The sequence below is a fragment of the Anoplophora glabripennis genome, unplaced genomic scaffold (assembly GCF_000390285.2).
Source record: "Anoplophora glabripennis isolate ALB-LARVAE unplaced genomic scaffold, Agla_2.0 scaffold200, whole genome shotgun sequence".
Classification (NCBI taxonomy): Eukaryota; Metazoa; Arthropoda; class Insecta; order Coleoptera; family Cerambycidae; genus Anoplophora; species Anoplophora glabripennis.
The window spans coordinates 489562-512555 of NW_019426072.1; the positions used below are offsets into that span (position 1 = coordinate 489562).

A 22994-nucleotide genomic window follows, 5' to 3' on the forward strand; every position below is an offset into this window, starting at 1 on the left:
ACGTTTCGAGAAGTAGAATAAATAACATAACAAGAATTACAAAATATTATTTACATAGGTGTACCTACATCAAATTGCAAAATCGACTGATCAGGAACGTATGTAAATAAAAACATTTATTTCGTTTATAAAATTAAATACGTAATGTAATTATTTGGATAAATATGAATAATAAAATCCAATCCATATGAAAAGTCTGCTGAGATTTGAATTTAAATTTGAAACGCAACATAATTTATGTCGCAGAATAAGATATTCTGTAGTCACATAGCAACTGTTGATTATAAAATAAAAAATAATCATTTAAAAATCAGCAATCTCTGACAGTACAATTAAAATTATATAATACATATATGAGGCCCATATTAAGATGAATGATAATAATCATTTTTTTCTTATCTCAACTTGCTTGATCTGTGATTCTGTGGTCTAAGATAAATACCGAATACATAACGTATGTACAAATGTGAACGTACCACTGACAATTAATCTTCTTCTTCTATATTTTTTAAGTTTTGACAGCTTACAAAAACAAAATTTTAGTCAGATACTTCAAATCAAAAGTCGTATTTACATTTTACGTTCTTAAATTAATCAACAAATTAAATATTTATTTTATAAGATAGTGTCTTGCAAAGCAAAACTTTCTAAATATATATGATTGCTTATAATGGAGAATATCGGTGCAAATATAGAATTAGAATGGGTAGAGCACACCAATAGTGTATGGGCCCAAAAAAATTGTGATGGCATTGCAAATAGAGATATTTTACAGTCAATGTATGGTATTTTATTGCAGAATAAGGAAATTCGTATAATACCCACTACTTTAGCCTCATATAACGATGTGCAACACTTGCCAAGTTTCCAATATGATCCTATATCGCATACAGAACTTAATGAATATATAAGGAATCTTTTAACTTCTCAGTTAGAATTAGCCAGAGAAGTGTGTTCATCCACAACATTTTCTGTTGTTTTAAAACAAAGATTAATAGTACTTAACAGAATTTACCATGCTTTGTCAATGAAATATCATGACAAAGAAACAAATAGTACTCAAAATTTAGATCAATGTTCGGGAGCAAATATTTTATCATTATCTCCTCGAGAAGTTGTGTCTGGGTCACATGCCCTTTTAGAAATTGGTGTGAAAACTGGACTCAGTCTACTGTTTTCACTTTTGCAACAAAATTGGCAAGTAAGTACTATGTTGAGTATTCCAAGTCTTTGTAATTCTGTACTGGAAAGTACTGTTGATTTAATACAAAAACTGCCACCTTTGAGTCTCTCAAATGATTCCCAGTTGACAAATTTAGGCTGCAATAGCCTCGATCAAGTTTGTGGTTTCTTAAAAAATGCTATTCTAAATGAAACTGCGGCTGATAATCAAGGAAAAATACTTGCCGCCGAAATTCTTTTGGAAATAGCCTTACAAAGAGGTTCCTTGCATTATTTGTTAGAATGGATTGAAACTGCTCTGGAAGCCTCATGTAAAGGACCAAACCTCTCAAGTAAGCAGTTTAAAAGAGCCATTATACAAATAGGGGCTAAGAATAATTTGGGATTAGAGTTATTGAAAAATGAGGATGACGAAATTAGCACATACCAGGCCGGTTATTATTTGATAGAAGTTCTTGTGTCTATGGCTCTCGATTGTATTGGTACGTGTTCAGCAGCAGGTTCTTTAAGCTGTGAGTCTGACCTAGCACCATTCGAAAAAAGTGATGTTTATGTTTGGGGGAGTAATTCTTCTCATCAACTTGCCGAAGGCAATCAGGAAAAGATATTGTTACCAATAAAATCCAATATTTTTAATCAAGTGCAGCAGGTAAGTTAATTATGATGAGGTAATAACAAAATACGTAAAACTTACAGAGGTACTATATTTAAACAATTTGAACAAAAATTCATCTCTTTACAAAACTTATAAGTAAAAATACAGTTAGGTAGGTATTTTATTTGGCCCAGCAAATTTTTTGAGGTTAAGTTTTTTAAGGGCATTTTTGTAAATCCCGTCTCACGTAAATTAATGAATTTTAAATTATTGAACAGTGTCTACGTTTGTAGGTTGAAGCTGGTCACTATTGTACATTTGCCATACATTGGGATGGTCATGTCAGTGCTTGCGGGAAGGGGAGTTATGGTCGATTAGGTTTAGGCGAATCGTCTAATCAGAGCCTGCCTAAACCTATTCTTCTAGATAGTATAGTCAAAAAGCTTTCCAGTTCAAAAGGAAGCGATGGCCATACATTAGCTCTCACTGAAGATGGAATGGTTTATAGTTGGGGAGACGGAGATTATGGTAAACTGGGTCATGGAAATTGTGCGACGCACAAACAACCGGAAAGGATTACTGGACCTTTCCTGGGGAAAAATATTAAATACATTAATGCAGGTAAATTATTCTTATACTAATTCTACCTCTGTTTATCATCTATCGTTATTTTGTGTCAAGATACAGAATGTAAAAGTTCTTTTTTAATGAATTTTATAGTTCAGGGTAGGTTGAGACTTCAAGATATATTTCAGAAAATGGCGATTGCATTTCTGAATAGTCAGTTTTAATTCAGAAAATGTAAGTTACATTTCAGTTATTCCATCATTGTCCAGTAAACAGCTGGGATAATTGACTGACGAATGATCCTTACTCGTTACTAGATAATTATGGTATAATTATATGCTGGTCAGGAAATGTAGACCGGAGAGTAGTTGCTTCCGTAGATATCATCAACTGTTTCTGGAAAACACCTGGCTTGAGTGAAAAAAGACTTATGAAAAATGTAAATTATAGGATACAGACACAGTGCAGCAATTACCGAGGACGGGTTATTGTACACCTGGGGCGAAGGTGATCACGGTCGTCTGGGTCATGGAGACACCAACGAACGTCATATTCCCACCCAAGTAGCAGACCTAACCGATGTAGGATCGGTAGCTTGTGGTAGTTCACACACTTTAGTCGTTTCGAGGGATGGAAAAACGGTTTGGTCTTTCGGATCAGGGGAAAATGGTAAACTAGGCCATGGAGAAATCGCTAAAGTTTATAGACCAAAAGTGATCGAGGCCTTACAGGGACTCGTTATCCAAAAAGTTTGTGCTGGCACTTCGTTTTCCATGGCTTTAACTACAATGGGACATGTAATATAGTTTTAATTTAATTTGAATTTCCCTAACGAGTTGTCTTGCATAGGTTTATACTTGGGGGAGTGGGCCAATTCTTGGTACCGGCTCGGCGGATGCTATATGGCTCCAACCGTTACTTTTAGATGATCTCACGCCCTATAGGATAGTCGATATATCTGCAGGTGACACCCATTGCCTTGCTTTGACCGATGAAAACGTCGTGTTTGCTTGGGGTACAAATAGTATGGGGCAGTGTGGCCAAGGTCATACCTCGAGCCCAATAATGCGCCCTTTAAAAGTTATCGGATTAGACGGGATTCCTATTAGGCAAATTAGTGCGGGTACGTAAAAGTTTCCCATTATCCCGGTCAGTCTTGTATGGATCGTCCCGGTATGGAGCAGCGGTATCTCAGAAACTACTAGAGATAGGAAAGAACCGTTGACAAATTTTGGTGCTTGACTTTTGAGTTATATTAAAAGTTTGATACTTTAATTTCTTTGTGTAGTTTCTTTTAATATTTTCTGTCTGAAATTTTCTGTCTCTGTTTGCCGTCTGAAATTTGAATTTGTTTTATGAAAACATGCTTTTAATTTTGAACGTTTAAGTATTGTTTTAGCAAAATATGGATATAGTTCCTGAGGTATCTTACAAATATCGTTATTTAATCTGTGAAAAAAACGTGAAATGGTGATAAAATTGTAACATAAGAATTTATTTGAATATTGTTGAGTAGTTTCCTTCTGCTTTACTATGTTGTGTACATAATTGTAAGTAATGAATATTTAAATTATCGAAAAAATGTATTTGCCGAGATTACTATTAAATATTAATGAGGTTATACTATAACAAGTTTTTGAATAAACATTTATATTTTATGGGTAGGACAATGTCGTTAGTCTTCCCTATCTTTAGTAATTTCTAATAATCCCACATTCCCTTCAAAAATGAAACGATCTGTACAATTCAGTATTATTGCTGTGATAATAATATTTGGATTTCTAGGAACCTCCCATTCCTTAGCATGGACGTCAAAACCCAAGGAAAATCAGTACATCACAAAACACAGACCTTTCTGCCTGGATTTACATGATAAAACTTTTGAATTACTGAAAATATTTCTAGAAAAGTACACCACTTCGTTCACATATAATTCTCCACCTTTACCATTTGCATCACCCGATGAACATAAGAGATTCGTTCTGTGTTGTTTGAAGCTGCTTTATATTCATTTAAATATTTGTATCAGCGGCAACTTGGACACCAAAGTGTTGAAACAACATTCTAAAGAACTACGGATTCTTCTTTTTCGGTAATTGTTCTTGTAAAAAAAGTAAATGGCGGACCGCATTTTATATTACGTACTTTTCAGTCTTATCGATAAAGATGCACCGTTAGAAGTCCACAATTCGGTACGAGAAGTCCTTAACACGGGAGCAGCTCTGCTGTTGCCGCCGCTTGTGGAACGGGTGGAATTTTTACATTTATACCTGTCGAACGGCAAAAACTTGTCGGTGGGCCAACAGATGCTGTTAGGCATTATTTTACATAGTTTGGAAGAACCGGTACTTACAGCCGCTCTCTTAGGATACAGCAGCAGTCCTGAGAAGCTAAAACTGCAAGAGATACAACTTACTAGTACTCTGATGAAGACTCTATTGCAGTCTTTTTGTAAAAACACGGTAAGTATATTCGTAATAGAACTTAAACGAAATATGAAATATATAAAAGCGGTAAAGGTTTGACTGAGAAGCGTGAGTTCAACGAATATAGTTTGGTGTCGAATTGTCACCGATGATGAAACTTGGGTACATTATATGCTAGAAATGAAGCGAAAGTCAAAACAACGGATTTTTTCGGGTGAATTTGCTCCGAAAAAGGCAAAGACGGTCCCATCGGCTGGAAAGGTGATAGCCATGATTTTTTAGGATTCAAGGCGAATAGTCCTCCTGAACTTCCTGCAGAACGGAAGAAGGATCACAGAGCAGTACTACACTGAATTATTTGACCGATTTGATAAGAAATTGAAGGAGAGCCCCATTTGGCTAAGAAAAAGGTGCTGTTTCACCGCGAAACGCACCAGGATAACAGTAACAGTCAAATTGCATGCACTGCACTACGAATTGTTGCCACACCCACCGTACTCGCTCAACATTATGAAAAGAAAGACTTGCGTTTTCGTTGCTTATTTATACTTTTCTCCTATTTTTCTACAATTCATTTTCAAAATAATAAGTTTTTTTTTTAAGTGATTAGAAAACATACGGTTAACGGTTAACTTAATTAATATTTTTAGGAAGAAACCCTGAGTACTATTTGGAACCACGTGTCTGCCAATACAAAATGCAAATGGCAAAACCAAGAGAATTTAAAGACATACAATCTTCAGAGTTTGCTGTCGTCCCTACAGAATCACATGCTGGCATATTATACGATATCGTCTGATAACGTATATAGTTTCAGCGCCAAAGATCTTCTTGGAACTCACTTTTCGTCCATTGTCAATTTTGCGACTAAAATTTTGAATAAGGCCGCCAATATCCTTCTTGTGTACCCTACGTCTTTAGAACTGCTTTATAACGTTTTGCTGGATTCGGCCGCTGGGGCCATGCTTTTCAAAATGTTGAACTCATTGTTCCTAATGCCTATGGGTTATGTAAAAACTTTATATCCTTTAATTTTGGAGCTGATGGAGCCTTTGAATAAGTTTAATCAACTGTTGCCTGCCGAATTACTCTCGGATGATGAAAAAGCATCGAGTAAGTATATTTACACAATTTATTAATAATATTGAAATTTAAATAGTTCAGGTTTGACTTTCTACAAGACTTTCCACCAAAAGTATATTTTATTTCATATACTTGTCATCTATTATTTATATACTGAGCAAATTAATATTTTACATTGCAAAATTATAATTTATGTGGCAAATATCATGGACATTTAATTACAGGCCATTTTTTTTTTTAAATAAAGTTGCTTCATTTTGTTGCAGGGTCCGAAACACCAACACTAGATCAGTTAACGGAACGGTCATGGATGTGGATAGTCGATATGCAGAAAACTTGTTCTTTGCTCATGGGTTACTGCCTGGGAGGCATGTTAACGGGAAACGCTCCTTCGCAAGAAGAAATTCTGTGCCGTCACTGGCTGTCCAACGAAATTCTTTCGTACGGTATAGAAAACGAAGAAGTTGAACTGAAGGCCGTGCTAGATGTGCCCTTTTTAGCGTCTTCGAACATATTCGACTCGGTATACGTGACTTTAGATAAACTGCCTGAAGAAGAACAGAATATTGTTAAACTCCTCTTCTCTATTCCATATAAGCAGTCTGACGAGGCGTGCTCTTCGTCGGAAGACAGTTTCAATTGTAACAACAAATTTTTCGAGAAACTAATGGAGAACATCGAAACTGACACTTGGGAGTTTGACGAGGACGAGAAAAAAATGTTGGAAATGGTAATGAAATGTTTCTTGATGATGGTATTGAAACAGACAGGTCTGCTTCAGAAAACTCCCGCACATCCGGCCGTCAAAGAAGTGTTTAAGTACGTTTTGAATTTGAGACATAGACTGCTGAACTTAAAATACCTCTCGAAGTACCAACAAAGCGATATTATCGTGGAAAATGAGAAGGACTTTGATTCTGTTAAACCGGAGGATAAATCGGAAAATGTTGCAAATGGTGAAGAATTCAATTTTGGAGACATGTGTCGGGATATAATTCAGAGGTGCCTGTTTCTTATTATATTCGTGAAAGGTAAGTATCGTGAAAACCCTGCATGTTTGTGAATGCAATTCAATTTTTTCAACGTCTTGTAGGTGTAGATGTAGACGTATCGGCTCTATGTAACAGTCCTGATGACGAAGTTTGCTTGGAAAAAGCTTACGTAGACTTTTATAAAAACAGCCAAAGCGTAGTTTTATACAGAGATCTCAAATATATATGCTGCTCTTATCTGAACTTCGTCATAAATGAACCGGCCGAAAAGATGCAGTCGATCACGAACAGGTCTACCATGGACGGTTGGAGCACTGATCTGAAAATAATATACAAGGCCCTTTTGTCGCAAAAGGCTCGCGCCATTAGCCGGTTCCACAGCTTCGATCAGATCTTGTTCCACTTGATTACGCGAGAGCCTTCTTCTACTGTTTCAAACTGCATCCAACAGCAACTGTTACAAGGTTGTTTCGGTTTGTTCAACGTAACGGGCGAAAATATGTACACGCAACTGCAACATTACCTGGAAGGTATCCGAGCGTCGCCGATTGATATCCAAGAAAAAATTAGGACCGCCGTTCACAGTATATACGAATTTCTCATCCAATCAGTGAAAAAGCAAATAGTGAACAATTCCAACAATAAGCAATTATTACTGACTGTAGTCTTCTCTCTCAGCACCAACTATAAATCGAACGATCTGGGCTTGGTTATTAACAACGACCTCCTGCATGTCTTATCGGAGATCGTAAATATGAACGCAACTAGCCCTTTGAGCAAAACCGAGATACTTAATGACGCCGCGTTGAGACTAATACATATTATTTCCGTAACGTCTTGCTTGAACGCCAAAAAAATTGACCTGGCCACGCTTGAGAACGTCTTAAATATTCTACACAGTCTCTTCATTAAAATACTGGAAGACTTTGATGAAAACTGCCAAAACTTTTCTAGTCCTCAAAGCAGTCACATCTTGATTAACAACGGAAGACAATTGGGCGATTTTCTTCTGTTCCTAAGAACTATTTCATCCAGTCAAATTATACAGAAATTACTAGCATCCAAAAAGTGGATATTCGCCCTCTTAGTGATATTAGACAGTTCCAATACATGCGCAACGTATTCGACTCAGTTGAAAGTCCTGAGGCCTAAACTACTCATCCTACAACTTCTACAAGCTATTCTCCCCGGACTGCAAGCCGTGCACATAGACGACGATCTCCGAAAATACATTATTAACAAACTATTTATTCAACTCGGCCAGGAAATGTGGAACATACCCAATCCGTCCGAAAAACCCATCTCCGACACGAAATTTAAAAACGTACGCCCTACCGACACGTCAGTAAGAGAGGATGAAGGCAACATACCGATCCACGACATGGGCTTCGACGCGGAAAAATGCTATAATTGTTCCATCGAAGGAAGTTTAACTCTTGTGCACGGAACGGGAGGAAGGGGTTACGGGTTAGGCCTCCAGGTTATCAAATCTGGTTGTTACCAGTGGAAGATTTTAATCGTGAAGGAGAATAGGGGTAACGAGGGTACCTGCATCGGAGTGTCGAAGTATCCCGTTAAAGATTTCAGTCACAGATCGACGAGTGATATGTGGTTGTACAGGGCATACAGCGGTAGCTTGTACCATAACGGGGAACGCGACATGAGTTTTCAGAGCTACACTCAAGGTAAGATCTACAATTTTTTATTTCTAAGATCCTTTTAGCGTTTGAAAACGGCGTTTTTAGAAGACATCGGTTCCAATCTTTTAGAGGCGCAACTTGGGTGACAAAACTTGATTCGAACATTTTCAATTTTCTGTTTATATTCGTGGAGAACTAACATTTCAAACAGCCCATGCAGGCTCCACCCAGCGTTAGATCGCCGTAGCTCATTTTATAAACTTAGGACTGCGAAGCCGAAGGTCCAGGCTTCGAATCGTGGGCAGGTCGCATTTTTTCTTTTTTTTTATTTGGAAAATGTTATTTATTTACCAACCCACAGAGAATACACCGTTGAGCGGAAAGGTCAAGTCCGCGTCAGCGGACTTGCCTACCTTTCTAGTAATATTAATTAAAATACGCAAAATGCAAAAATGAACCCATTACATTTACCCCTTGTATTATTTACTCACAGACCTTATTTAGTTGCCTTTACTATATTTTTTTATTATTTAAGGTGATTACATCACGGTAATATTGGATATGGACGCTAAGACCCTCAGTTTTGGTAAAAACGGGGAAGAGCCGAGGGTTGCCTTCGAAAACATTGAAGCGAGTGAACTGTACCCTTGCGTAATGTTCTACAGTACTAACCCCGGCGAGAAAGTAAAAATAACGGACATGAAAGTGCACGGAACTCAAAAAGATTTACTACCTGGTGAACCAGAGTTGGCTCCTTTACACGCTGTTCTGTCCGAGGCTTATATATCGGTAATTAGAAGACTGCATCATTCCGTAACATGGACTGAAGATGTAAATACGGCTTTATTCACAAGGTTAGAAAAAATTGAAACGTTATTCCCAATCGTAGAGACACACAACATGGACAACACTTCCGAATTAAAACTGAATAAAACGTACAAGTTAAAGTGTGATATAAGTGTTCCCGAATTATGTGTTAACGTTTGGCCTTGTCTGATTGTAATTGGAGGCCTGGACCGTGGTCTCCGAATGGGCGGTTACTGTAAGCATAAAAATACTGGACAGAGAGCCGTAGCTTTGGGTATTCTCAAAAAAGGGATAACCACAGTAAACGTCCAGTGGGAAAACGACGGAAGTGTTTCAGACGTGGCATTATCTAATTTGGAATTCATAGAACCGGTGCCTTTCGATTGCACAAAGTTCAATGCGGTAACACCAAAAATATTATTACAAATCGCCAGACTGAGCGGTATTACCAATGAAACGTCCTTTCCTACGTATGACCTCACCGATGACGAGCAACTGTTATTAAAGCAACATATTCTCAAAAGCGAGAACGGCAATTCGTTGGATTCTAAAAATATCCGTTGCAGCTCCGATTCTCAGATACACGATCAGTACATAACCCACGAGAAACCTAAAACTGTGGAGTCTTTAACGAATGAGATGGTTTCGAGTATTATGGGTGAAGTGAAGAGGTTAAGTACCGAAAAAATCGTGGCGTCTCAGAGTGAATCCACTATAAAAGAAACAAATGAGTTGCACAACAAACAAGAAGTCATTACCTCGGAAACGAAAATGTTGAGGAAGAAACTCTTAGACTTAGAAGGGGAATGCTTGCAGTTGGCGTTTTTGCAGTTCGCAGCTTTAAAAGTGTTGGGAATCTTCCTCATTTCATCGCCTTTAACGGAATCGTTATTAATCAATAATAAGGAATCAAAGACTGAAGATATTGATTGTATCAGGGAAATAATGCACTCTATAGTAGACAAAAGTATAGACCAGTGCAAACTGAGGAAGATTGTCAGCATATCAGAAATGGAAAGGGCCCAAACCGTGTTGCACCTAAGCTACATTAAAAGTAGGACGTCTGAAAGCACGGAAAATTGTCTGTTTAATAATGGTTACTATTTGGAGAGAAACGGTACTGATTTCCTAACAGAAACTTTGACTGCTGATACTAATTACAGCTCCAGTACAGATGTTCGCTCTAGACATCACAACGTAAAACCAAATAGTTCTAGTTCCCGCCCAACATTCACCCTTCAAAGTCCTTCTGCCACTTACGGATCACCTTTTACTGCAGCATTAGGTAAGTCAGTTGTTTCATTTTTTTTTTTTCGGGTCTGTTTCTGGGGTGTCAGCCATGCCTGTATGCATTAAAAAAAAGGTTCATTATAGAATTGACCTTTATCGTTGATCGGCTATGCAGTGTTGCAAATGTTACATGGAACTCTTAAACTTCAACTTACAAAGAAAAAATTAAATTAATTTGTACCATTTCTTTTATCCAATCTGCGTATAAAATTTTTGTCGCATGTGCACTTTCATGTCACAAAAAATACACTTTTAACGTATCTACGATTTCACCATTCTTTTAAACTGCCATGTTTGAGATGAATTCGCAAGAAATAGTGATTACACACATTTTAAGGTACCTAAAAGAACAACACTGTCCATGAAAATAACAAATCGGTACAAATACATCAACATATTTTGATTGCCTCCATGCGTTTACACCCCAGAAACAGACATATTTTTGTGTAATACCCACTATTGTCTACCTTATTTCTCTTCAAGAGGCCTCTTGTATCCAGTTGCCCCAGAGTTGGATGTCCTCCTTCTGTGAATCAGAAGATAGCATTTGGAGCAATCGAAACACTCACCCACCCCCCATCGCAGTTCCTCTATTAGAGATGGGTTTCACATTGAAACACATCCTCAAAGCAATCTCGGAAACTAAGAGTTCAGGCGAGTTCACCTCTCACACCGTTAATATGCTCGCCACGTGGATGTTGGAGCACCCCTCTTTAGACATTAGTGATGACGAGGGAACTTCGGACAGATATAATTTGTTCAGGATTTTAGATCGATCGCAGAATCTCGTTAGGCAGCAGAGCTTAGACAGCACCGAAATTAAGTGTGGCCATCGGCGTGGACTAAATCTGAGAGGGAGGGTTTGTTCCGATTTGAGAAATAGGATTGGCCAAGTAGACAGAGTGTTACAAGATACAGTAAGAGAAAGGCAACATGTAAGGGGGGAAGGGCATCATTTGTTGAGAAATTTTTCCCGGGAAGGTTCTAGCAGTGAGATTAATATACTCGATTCGAATGACAGTGATCAAAGAGAGCAAATTCCGTCTACTTACATCAGTGTCGAAAATAACGGCAGCATCTGCCCTTATTGTCAACATTCGACCCCGTTCTTGGACTCGCATATGACCATCTACCACCCTGGTTGTGGTACGATGTGGGGACCAGGCGTATGCGGTTATTGCACGGACGGTTTCTACATTCTGTGTTACAAGTGCAAGAACAAGTATTTTCAGAAGGGTGTCGGTAACAGTTCTCTTCACGTTCGAGCACCTGATATAATATATGACGAAGATGATATGACGGAGGCAGATGTGCAATCTTTAAAGTTTAATATGCCCAATTATGAAGATATAGATAAAATTAAATTTTACTTGGGCATAACGGATAAAGAATTTAGAGTGAATAGTATAAATTTGGAGAAATTTGACCCGTTGGGAATGGACGCCGTTCCATCGGTGGTAAACGATTGTGGAAATATTAATACGACTGAAAAAAGGTAAGTCTGGTACTATTTGGTGTTGCGCTAAAATAGATATTGCCCTTAATATGCAATAGATTTTCTATAATTTTTTATTGAATTGGAAAAATCGAAAAGTCCCGTCTATTTAAAGTCTGATATTTATTAAACTGTTTTTATTTATACAGACCCTTCAAATCCACGTGACCAATAATTTTGTTTTGAATAGTAATTTTATTTTCTTCAATTTGGAAATTAGATTTCAGTAAAATTTCAGTAAAACACAAAGATCAAGACTACATTAAAACAACATTCTGTTTCAACAAATCAGCGATCGCATTATCTCAAGCGTAGATGTAACGGTTTGTCATTGTTTGTTGTGAACGAATCATTAATATTGGCAACGTTAAGATATAGGGCTTTTCAGTTGGCAGTACCAATCTGCAATGTTGGGTTGCCTAAGCTCAGCATCACATGGCTTGTAAACATTTATGATGGCTCTATATTTGACTCAATTGAGTAAAACTCAATAAATTGTTTAAAAAATTGGCGCTTAAGATATACAGGGTGTTTCATAATGATGTGCAAATATTTTAAGAAGGTGTTTATAAAGTAATTTTGGGGGGGTACTTCCAATACATTTTTTTAATTTGAGCCCCCCCTTCTGAGAAAATATTCAAATCTCAAAATGGCCGAAAAAATTAGCTTTCATTTTTTTTTATTAAATTTTTAGTTCATATTCACTTAGCTTTTCCTATTGAAAAAAAAAAAGAATTTTTGCAAAAAATGCGTCAAAAATGACGTTATTGGTAACTCTTATACTCATTCATTATGCGTACCTAATCGGCAAGGCAAAATTATTTATTTTTTTGCTCGTAAACCTTTAAGTATACGAAAAAATGGGAAGCGTAAAAAAAGTTTCTAAATGAAATGTAGTATTAAAAGCTATTTTTCTTGTTGGAATTGGCTAACGTAGAAAAAAGTTGTGAGAGAAATAAAACCAAGGGGTGCTAATTTCTTGCATTCAGACATAAACCAGAAAAAAAAAGACCACCAAAAAACACCATTCAACTAGTTGTTAACGTGTACCTACCAAAATTCAAATTTCTAAGTTTAATCGTTTTCGTGAAAAAAAATAAGTTAATTTTTTCGATTTTGCGATTTGAATATTTTTCCGAATATAACTAAAATTTATTTTATTGAACTTCTATTAAAAAGTCATTAATGATTCCCAAAATTGGGTGACCAGTTTTGTTTTCTCCAATTTCTTTCCCAATTTGTCAGGTCTAAATTTATAAAACGTAAAACGTGTAAAGTACGTATCATCTGGGAAAATACTTTATTAATAGATTGCTTCAAAAAAAAAAGCGAAAACGATGTTATTTTGACCAAAATTGTGAAAAATGTAAGAAAAGTAGTTGTTTATTTTGAAATTTATTTTCATATAATATTTGTAATAAATAAATATAATATAAATAAGAATTAAATAGCTTTTCTTTATAACAGTTTTTGAAATTTTGATATTTTCGAGCTTTTCTGAAAAAAAAAAAACAAAAATGTATATGAGATTGCACTGTAAAATAATTTCTTTTTAAAAATATGTATTTTATTATTAGTTTTCGTATTTTTATTTCAAAATCTTAAAGCTGTTTTACTCACAACAGTTTATCGAACAATATATTGAACAAGTTGACCTTCAATTTATTTTATGAAGTGTGAAACAGAAATTGGAGTACAATTTATTGACTTCAATAAATTGAACAAGAAATTGGGGATTTAGAACATGTCCTAATTTATTGGTCAATTTTGGGGATATCTAGTTACATTTTATATTTTTTTTAAATGCCAATTCAATTATGATAATTTGAGCCAATTTCAGTTGACGAACAAAGAAGCTCGAGGTTGGCGTCAATGAAATTGGACAATAAATTGTTATAAATGTTCAAATGTGTAAAGCAGTCATCAATAAATTGTGAAATTAAATCATTGAAAAATAAATTGTCAATTTGTTGTAAAATAAATTGTTATGTGTAAAACAGGTTTGTTTTTTTTATAGAATTATGTCTTCGTTGCAAAAAGTAGGCATGCAAAAGTTATCTAACCTAAAAAAAATTTTAACTGATAGGGGAAACAGCTATTATATGGGTTATTTGCTCCAACTAGCTTTGAATTATACCAGCAATATCCAGTAAACTACTAGTAATGAATAATTATCTAAAACAAAAATTGCCTGATTATTACTATCACAAAAATACATACCTGGCATATTAAAATTATTAAATAATGTAATCTTTCGACGATATCTTGTATACTTGTTCTCACATCGCCTTTGACAAAGACACATAAAAATAGTCAGGATAGAACGACAATGAGTCCAGATATTTTTAGTTCGGATATTTCTTTAATTTATTTGAATTAACACTTTTAAAATAAAATAATTGCACTATACATTTGATGCAGTCCTCCATATGATTCTCGCTATCTCAAGCATTTTTGTTGACTTTTAAAATTCTGGTAGAATAATTAATATGAGACGTTAATATTCAAACAAGTAAGTCTTCATTGCCCTCATATATTCACATAGTAAACAGTGGTATTTGATTTTTATATCATTTGTATTCCTTCTTCTCGTTCTAGGTTTGTCGGAAGCCAGGCATTACTTTTGAATACATCTTTAGACAGGATTTTAGCATTGAAAAATCTGACGTCATCCCTCCATATTCTATTATCAAGGATAATCGTACTAAAGTTCTTGTGCATACTCTCATCAAATACAAACTGTGCGGATTTAATAACGTGCTTAGAACTCATAGGTCTTTCCGACATAAGAAAAATCGTAAGACTGATGACCCTAACAGCGATGAACCGTGTTGAAGTCGGTAACGTTCAGATTTTGCAAAATTTCTCAAACATCCATTACCCAAAAATGATTTCCGCCACAAATACGACCCGAGCAACGAAAGCCTCTCTCAACTACTTGAGCATGTGCATAGCGGCTTTAGCACAGTGCGAGGTGGAATCCTCAAACATGATAGTGAATATTTGTACGAAGGACCTTGTGATGTCGGCATGCGGCGTAGCTGTGCCGAAATCGGGTTTCGTGGTGACGCAAGCCTTGGTCAATATTCTCTCCATCCATGGAGGATGTTCTCTTATAGATTCATCCAAAGAAATACCTCTGGGTCATCAGACGGATAGAAACAATATAGGTCCCTTGACACTCGTTAATGCGTTATCAGCTTACATTTTGTCTCAGAAAGTGGATCAGATTAATAAAGAATGGGCTGCACACCAGATATATAAATCTCTGGCAACTAAGATTCAAATCATGGCAGGCGTGAACTTGGACCAAACTAATTTTGCTGATTTGTCCGGTACACTACCAATGCAAAGTCTTACGTACGTAGACGGACACGATAACAGAGTGTCTACCTTGGCTTGGCTCGACAGATCTGGATCACTCGCCTCTGCGGGATATGACGGCACAGTTAGACTGTGGACTGTTGAACCCTCGAAACAACCTATTTTAGAATCAACGTTAGTATTTCACACCTCTGCGGATTTCTTTGGAAATGATTTACAAGGCAGACTGATCGGCCACATGAAGTGGTCACCGACGGGCGAATATATCGCGGCGGCTTTGGATAATTTCGTAAACATCTGGCATTTGAAGAAATCCGAACAGTTTAGCAGTTATAGTGATCGGTTTATAGACGATCAAAAAGAATTTATAACGTCGATGACGTGGCCAAGAAATTACAATGGATGCAAACACAGTGAAGACTATTTGCTAATTGGAAAAATCAATGGTTCCGTTGTGATGGTTACCCTTTATGAAGAAACGAGACGCGTCGAACTATTGCAGCATTGTTGTTCACCTCGTGGTAAGTTAGTTTTTACTTTTCTATACGCAATGACTCATTCAAGGTTGTTCGCTGTGGACATCTCAAAAATTATAAAAAGTACAAAGTTAAATAAATTAAAGAAATTGTACTGCAGTCAGTAATCTTGATGATTTTTCCTAACTTTTAACTAACGTGGAGGTGCTAGAAATATATACGTCCAGTTCAAGAATGCGCGCGCGGGCAAATGGCGCACAAACACAGCCGCACCGGGCGACCGGCCATAAATTTCAGTTGTTGACAAATTGCCTAGTATTTTCCATCATTATAATAAAATTAATAATTAAAATATGTTGTTGGCCAAATGAACAGATAATAGAAATTTTTTACACATTATATACGAATTATTATTATTTTTTACCTTTGAAACTCATTAAATTTTATTGCTAGGCGTTGTTATACATGTGCAACTGACTTCGAAAATACTATACCAATGGACAACTTTTTTGTTTTTTTATGAACATCACTTAATTTTCACATTTTGGATAGCCCTTTTTATTCTCTTTACACAGGTGATTCAATTTCTAGGTAAAAGGAGGCTATAGTGAATCAGAATTAAAGTTTAAGGAAATTTTGCATAAATTCCCAAACGGCGCCTTTATGAAGCCAAAAATAGTTGAAAAAATTAAAAATGTTTACACTGAAACAAAAAGGGCTCTAATTTGCTCCTCCCAGTTATATCTTGACTGTTTTTTTTAATTTTCTTCTGTAAATTTTGATGCAGATATTCTTGATAAAAATTGTTGTATGTTGAAATATTGACATTAAAAAGAGATTTTATTAATTTAAAATTTCAGATAGCTATGATATGGATAATTACTTGATCCGTTTGCTTTTAGCTGTCATGAATATGGACTGGCACCATGAAGATGGCCCTTTCGCAATTGGTTATCTCGACGGTACTATTAAACTGGGTTGGGCGCACAGTGAAAGTAACGTAATTACACTAAAGGCGCACGAAAGTGCCGTTTCGTCTTTATCGTGGGATCCCAGAGGTATATTTCTTGCTACCATCTCGATTGACCTGACCTGCAAAATTTGGAACTTAGACGATGATAAATTAGTTCACGTTCATACCCTTGCGCAAACCTACGAACCTATTAGTTTAACTTGGTCACCGCTTGTCGGTAGTAGCAACGAAGCGCTATTGCTGGCCGTGGGAAGTAATTTTGGAACCGTAAATGTTTGGACGATACCAAAGGAAAACGAAGAAAATATTGTCCCAAAACTTATAATGAATTCTCAAGGTCACGCGTACAACAGTGTTACGAGTATAACTATAGATAGTACGGGATTATTTCTTGCAAGTGGTTGTTTAAAAGGACCCAGTGGTGTGGTTAACATATGGTCCCTTCACGACGGTAGTTTGGTACAAACTGTTGCTGGAAGCGGGGGTATAAACGCTTCTGGTATGTGTTGGTTAAGTACTTCTAATGCTTTAGCAATCGGATTTTCACGATCGAAATCTATATGCGTTTTGAATTGTTCCGTACAAGACCTTTCTAAAAACCTACCTTTAGCCGCCGTAAGGTGCTCCTTGATCAGAAAAGGTATTAGGGACTTAAAATCGGTACCGTTCTTTAAATTGTTTGTGACTCTCTTACCGAATATCCTTCTGGAGCAATATAATACGGAAAAAATGGCGGTTCAAACAGGTACCCACTTGATGCACTCGATGTACCTTAAAAGTTTGGCATCTCTAGCAATTCTGCTGGAACTCGATAAAATAGTTTGTTACAAATTATGCCCCTTCAACAATAAGGGTCAATCGGAGCTTGTCCCGGAATACCTTTGGCTTCATACTTTCAGTCTGGCCAACCAAATGGCCGACAGTTTAATAAAAAGAACCAAGTCGCTGGAAATTGTTAGTTTAAACCACATACAAGGCGTTGTGAAGTGTCCCGATAACGTTTTTTGGACAATGAAACAAGACCAGCAAATTATGCAGTGGGTCTCCCAACGACCTCAAGATTGGCAGATTGGGGGCAAGTGCAGGGCATTTTTATGGGGTTCCGATAGACACGGACAATTGGCAGAATTAGGATACAGCTCGTCGGTACCGACGCACGTAGAATCGTTTTCAGCGTCTAGAAAGATTGTATGCGGACAAAATTGTACTTTTGTGATCGAAGCGAACGGAACCGTGCTGGCCTGCGGAGAAGGAAGTTACGGAAGGCTCGGGCAGGGCAATTCTGATGATTTACACACGTTAAGTGTTATATCGAGTCTGCAAGGGTTCGTCATTATAGATTTGGCTACCTCGGTGGGCTCCGACGGACACAGCTTGGCACTCGCGGAAAGCGGAGAAGTATTTTCATGGGGAGATGGAGATTATGGTATGTATTATGTGTAAATGTAGTGTTTTGCTTGCAGATGAATGTACATGTAAAATATTTGTTTTATTTTGATAATACGTGTAGCCCACACAAAAAGGTATAATTAGCGCCAATTTCCCTCGATACCCATTATTTTTGTACACAATATTTATCAAAAGAGGAAGGACAGTGGTACAAGTTTTACCTTTAACCATCAAGGCTGAGAAAGATACAATCCTGGTTTAAATGTTTATTTTGTTAATAGCTCGACGTTAAAAGGGTAATAATAATTAAACAAGACGAGTTTAAATTAAGAAATTTTATGAAAATAATATGCTTCCTTTTCTGCGATAAATCTTATAGTTGTGTAAACGACAGGCAACTTACTTGAAAATTTAGTTTCTCTTAGAGCTATACAAATTTGTGTAACCGACAACGACTAACATTGGTAAAAGAATTAAATTCTTTAATGCTATAAATTAATTCTGGATGTTTAAAATTGTGTAAAAATTTACAATTTGTTATGCGATCAAGAACGCATTGTGACGTCATGCAACCGAGAACGCAACCTGCTTCTTGTCCATCTGCCATCTAGCCTACAATTCCCACGCGAACGAAACGGAACCTAACTTATAAATTGATCGCACTAAAGACGTCACAAATTAACACGGTAGCAAAAACCGCTTTCAAACCTTTATTTTGCGCGCCAAAATTTAGTAATTAATTAAGAGCATCTAAGAGATTAAGTGAATCCTTTCATTTTGTTTACCTTGAACTAGTATACCATCTTTTTCGCAGAATTAAGGAAGTTCTTTAGTCCAAATTGAAAATATGTGAGGTCAGGTTTATGCCAAATACGAAATAACTAACATTGTCTACAAATGAATACAAAATGATCCATATTTTTTAAATTATCACCCTAAAAAATCGAAAAACATCGGCTAAGTAACCGTTTATAACGTAATGTTCTTCTTTTAGGAAAATTGGGTCACGGTAACAGTGACAGGCAGAGACGCCCTAGACAGATCGAAGCGCTGCAGAACGAGGAAGTGATACAGGTCGCTTGCGGTTTTAAACACAGTGCAGTCGTTACCAGCGATGGCAAATTGTTCACATTTGGAAATGGCGATTACGGCAGACTCGGATTGGGGTCAACTTCAAACAAGAAAGTTCCTGAAAGAGTAACCTCGCTTGATGGCTTTAAAATCGGACAAGTGGCTTGCGGTTTAAACCATACGGCTTGTATGTCAGTGGACGGGATGAACGTATGGACCTTCGGAGAAGGCGATTATGGGAAATTGGGACTGGGACATACTGCGACCAAGTCTATACCGCAGTTAGTTGAAACTATGTGCAACATTGGCATAAAAAAGGTACATTTTTTTTATCAACTGTGCTAATTGATGTTATTTTTGTCGGTTTTCAGGTAGGTTGTGGCACTAACCTTACGGTATTCCTTACGAAAAGCGGAAAAATATTCGTTTGCGGCGTCGACCGAGTTCCTTGGCAGAGTCATTTGCGAGAACGCACCGATTACCGCCCTCAGCAGTTGATGGGGTTAGTCGACTATTTCATCGAAGATTTTGCCGTGGGAACAGAACACGTGCTATTTCTCACTTCTTGCGGTAAAGTTTTCGGATGGGGTATGAACACCGAAAGTCAATTGGGCCTACCGCACGTTTCTTTGGTACGAGAACCAGAAATTATTATGGAGTTGTCCGACAAAGGCGTCAAACAGATCTCTACGGGTAGGACGCACAGTGCTGCTTGGACTGCGTCGCCTTTGCCTTTGAGGATACCGGGTGTGACGTGTTCTTTAAGTTTTGGACTTCCGCAAGAAATTCCTCCGCAATTCGATCACTTACAGGGTCTTTCCGTCCCATCTATCCAATCGAGACTTAAGTTACTGTACAACTTTTCAGATAAATTGTATTCGTGTTGGACTCTTATGCCTCTGAGCGACGAACAAATCGACATGAAGATTCCCCCATTGGAAGGACTTATATCGCCAAAATTACGATATCTTTTAGCTCCGAGGGTTTACACTTTACCTTTCGTCAGGTGCATTGGGAAGACGATGATTCAAGGGAAAAATTACGGACCGCAAATTATCGTGAAGAGAATATCTCAAGAAGGTAACAACGCAAGATATCACTAGTCATACATTCTATTTCTAAAGGTTTTAGGTCAAAAATGTAAACCTATATTTGTGCAAATAGCGAGGCAAGTAGTTGACTTAAAACCTCAAGAGTTACGATTACCTTCTAGGGCTTGGAAAGTGAAATTGTTAGGGGAGGGGGCGGATGACGCCGGAGGCGTTTTCGACGATACCATCACGGAAATGTGCCAAGAAATAACTACCGGTGTGGTGCCATTACTTATACCCACGCCCAATGCCATCAACGATGAGGGATACAACAGAGATAAATATCTCTTAAATCCTCAGTTACTGTCCACACAGAATTTGAACTGGTTTAAGTTTTTAGGTGAGCAAAATTATTGCAAAATGAAATTTTTAATATCATTAAATTTTTTTCAAAGATTGACTATTTTTTTTTTTTTTGGGCAGGCATATTATTTGGAGTGGCTATTAGAACCAGAAAACCTTTGGCTCTCTCCATAGCCCCATTAATATGGAAGCTGATTGTTGGAGAGCCGGTAAGCATAGAAGACTTGGAAGACACGGATTGCATGTACATCCAAAGTTTGAGGAGCATAAGAGATATACACCTTTGCGGCGTTACTGAAGAATATTTTCACGACGTTATTCCCTTAGAAACTTTCGAGGGAACGAGTTGCACGGGAAAAGTGAGTATATTTGTTAATTATTGCGGTACAAGATAAATTTCGTTAATAATCTATAAATTTTGTCATAAAATGGCAATCACAACAAAATTGATTTTAATTTCTAGAAATACGATTAAACATTTGTCTTACTACTTAGTGTGGAATTTCTCAATTTTATGATATACATACATTTACTATAAATTATTTAAAATCTTCATTTATTTTTATTTAGCGACCATGTCAAGTCTTACTATGTTGCCAAGACGGCATTGCCAACAGTGGCCACCAGCAGGAGCTTCAGTGTAACATAAAATGCAAATATCACTCCATTTTTTTTGCAGGTGGTGCCGATAATACACGGAGGACATAAAATACTCCTAACATACGAAAATCGGATGCAGTACTACGAACAGGCCATCAAATTTCGGATGCAGGAATTCGATATCCAAGTAGCAGCCATTCGCGAGGGAATGTCGGGAATAATCCCTGTTCCTCTGCTGTCTCTGGTCACGGCGGAGCATTTAGAGAAGTTAGTATGCGGTATGGCACATATTTCTATATCTGTACTGAAAAAAATCGTCAGGTAAGGAAACTATAAAATAACTGAAATTGTCTATTTCTATCTTTATAAAAAAAAAACTACAAAACAACTAATGTGCTGGTGACAACGAATGATCTTAGCTGTGTATTTTTGCTGCTGGACAGCGCTTTAGTCGGCAGAGTAGTTGTTCCCCACTCTAAAATTACCTCTTATTTTGTTTGTATTCGTTGATGATGAATTTCTGGGTGTATCTATATTTCCCAAGGAGATAAACGAAAAGTAGTTCAGAAAAACCGAACTGATTTGTTCAAATACAGGATATTTTAAAATTTTTTTGATTATAGCTTTCAGTCGTTTGCATTTTAGATATCGCGAATTAGACGAAGACCATCAACTTGTGCAGTGGTTATGGGATATACTAGAAAATTTTACCGATAATGAACGTGTTCTTTTTATGAGGTTCGTGTCTGGAAGATCGAGGTTGCCAGCTAATTTAGCCGATTTATCTCAGCGATTCCAAGTAAGATAAACTCGTACGAGTTTGGGACAATGTTTTTATATTTTATTTTATAGATAATGAAAGTGGACAAGCCGGTGAACGGATTGCCTACAGCACAAACTTGCTTCTTCCAACTTAGATTACCTTCCTACACTACTCAAGAAATAATGGCTGAGAAACTTCGATATTCCATCAACAACTGCAGGTCCATCGATATGGACAATTATATGTTGGCTAGAAACACCGATCACGGGGTCGGATCAGACGATGAATGGAATTAGAAGATATTTAAAAAGGCTGATTTTAATAAATGTAAGCAAACGGGTGTTCAGATATTTAACTGTTTGATGTTTTTTTCTTTTTTTTTCTATTAAATATGTACAATATTTGATTACTTGAAGCCATATAAATAAATATCAAATGAAGTTGACTACGTGAATATTTCCCGTAATAACTTTATTCTCGCAATTTACATTTACCTAAGCTGTCATGGGAATTTAACGGTCATCGAACGGTGAAACGTTGCTTGTCGGAAAGCAGATTTTCAGCTTTATTTTATTTTATATTCGTTTTATTTCAGTCCGACTCATCAACAGGGAAGTATCGTGCATCATAACGAAGATTTTTTAAATTTATTTAGTTTCGGTGTAAAGTCAGCTTGGAACCCTCAACGTTGAAGTATGCGCATCATAACGGAACATTTTCAACTTTATTTTGCTTCAGTATCAGTCAGAGTTGTTCAAATATTCAACGGTGAAGCATCATGCATCGTAACGAAGATTTTGTCTTTATTTTATTTCAGTATTAAGAGACACCAGGTGATCAGTTGTTGGGGCACGGCTCCAACAAATTGATCGTCGACATAATTCAATAGCAGTCCCAAAGCCTTATTTTTTTAAATAAGAATTCGAC

General features: G+C 36.9%; 1 protein-coding gene across 1 annotated transcript; it reads left to right on the forward strand.

The window, feature by feature from the left end:
- Positions 1 to 556: 556 nt before the first annotated feature.
- Positions 557 to 22505, forward strand: LOC108907707 (probable E3 ubiquitin-protein ligase HERC1). The gene is made up of 20 exons (XM_018711500.2): positions 557 to 1831; positions 2071 to 2398; positions 2795 to 3141; positions 3194 to 3467; positions 4130 to 4436; positions 4497 to 4806; positions 5421 to 5883; positions 6120 to 6884; positions 6947 to 8530; positions 9021 to 10577; positions 11066 to 12077; positions 14676 to 15922; positions 16780 to 18276; positions 19234 to 19628; positions 19682 to 20390; positions 20442 to 20741; positions 20825 to 21063; positions 21384 to 21625; positions 21950 to 22103; positions 22157 to 22505. Exons 1-20 carry the CDS (start codon positions 671 to 673, stop codon positions 22361 to 22363), a joined length of 13098 nt encoding a protein of 4365 aa, XP_018567016.1. The 5' UTR covers positions 557 to 670; the 3' UTR covers positions 22364 to 22505.
- Positions 22506 to 22994: the final 489 nt, after the last annotated feature.

Bases quoted from the DNA above. Each gene is read 5' to 3' on its own strand.
- LOC108907707 (XM_018711500.2), top strand. From the start codon at position 671: ATGGAGAATATCGGTGCAAATATAGAATTAGAATGGGTAGAGCACACC. The intron at 1,832-2,070 runs GTAAGTTAATTA...CTACGTTTGTAG, and splicing joins TTTTTAATCAAGTGCAGCAG to GTTGAAGCTGGTCACTATTG. The intron at 10,578-11,065 runs GTAAGTCAGTTG...TTTCTCTTCAAG, and splicing joins ACCTTTTACTGCAGCATTAG to AGGCCTCTTGTATCCAGTTG.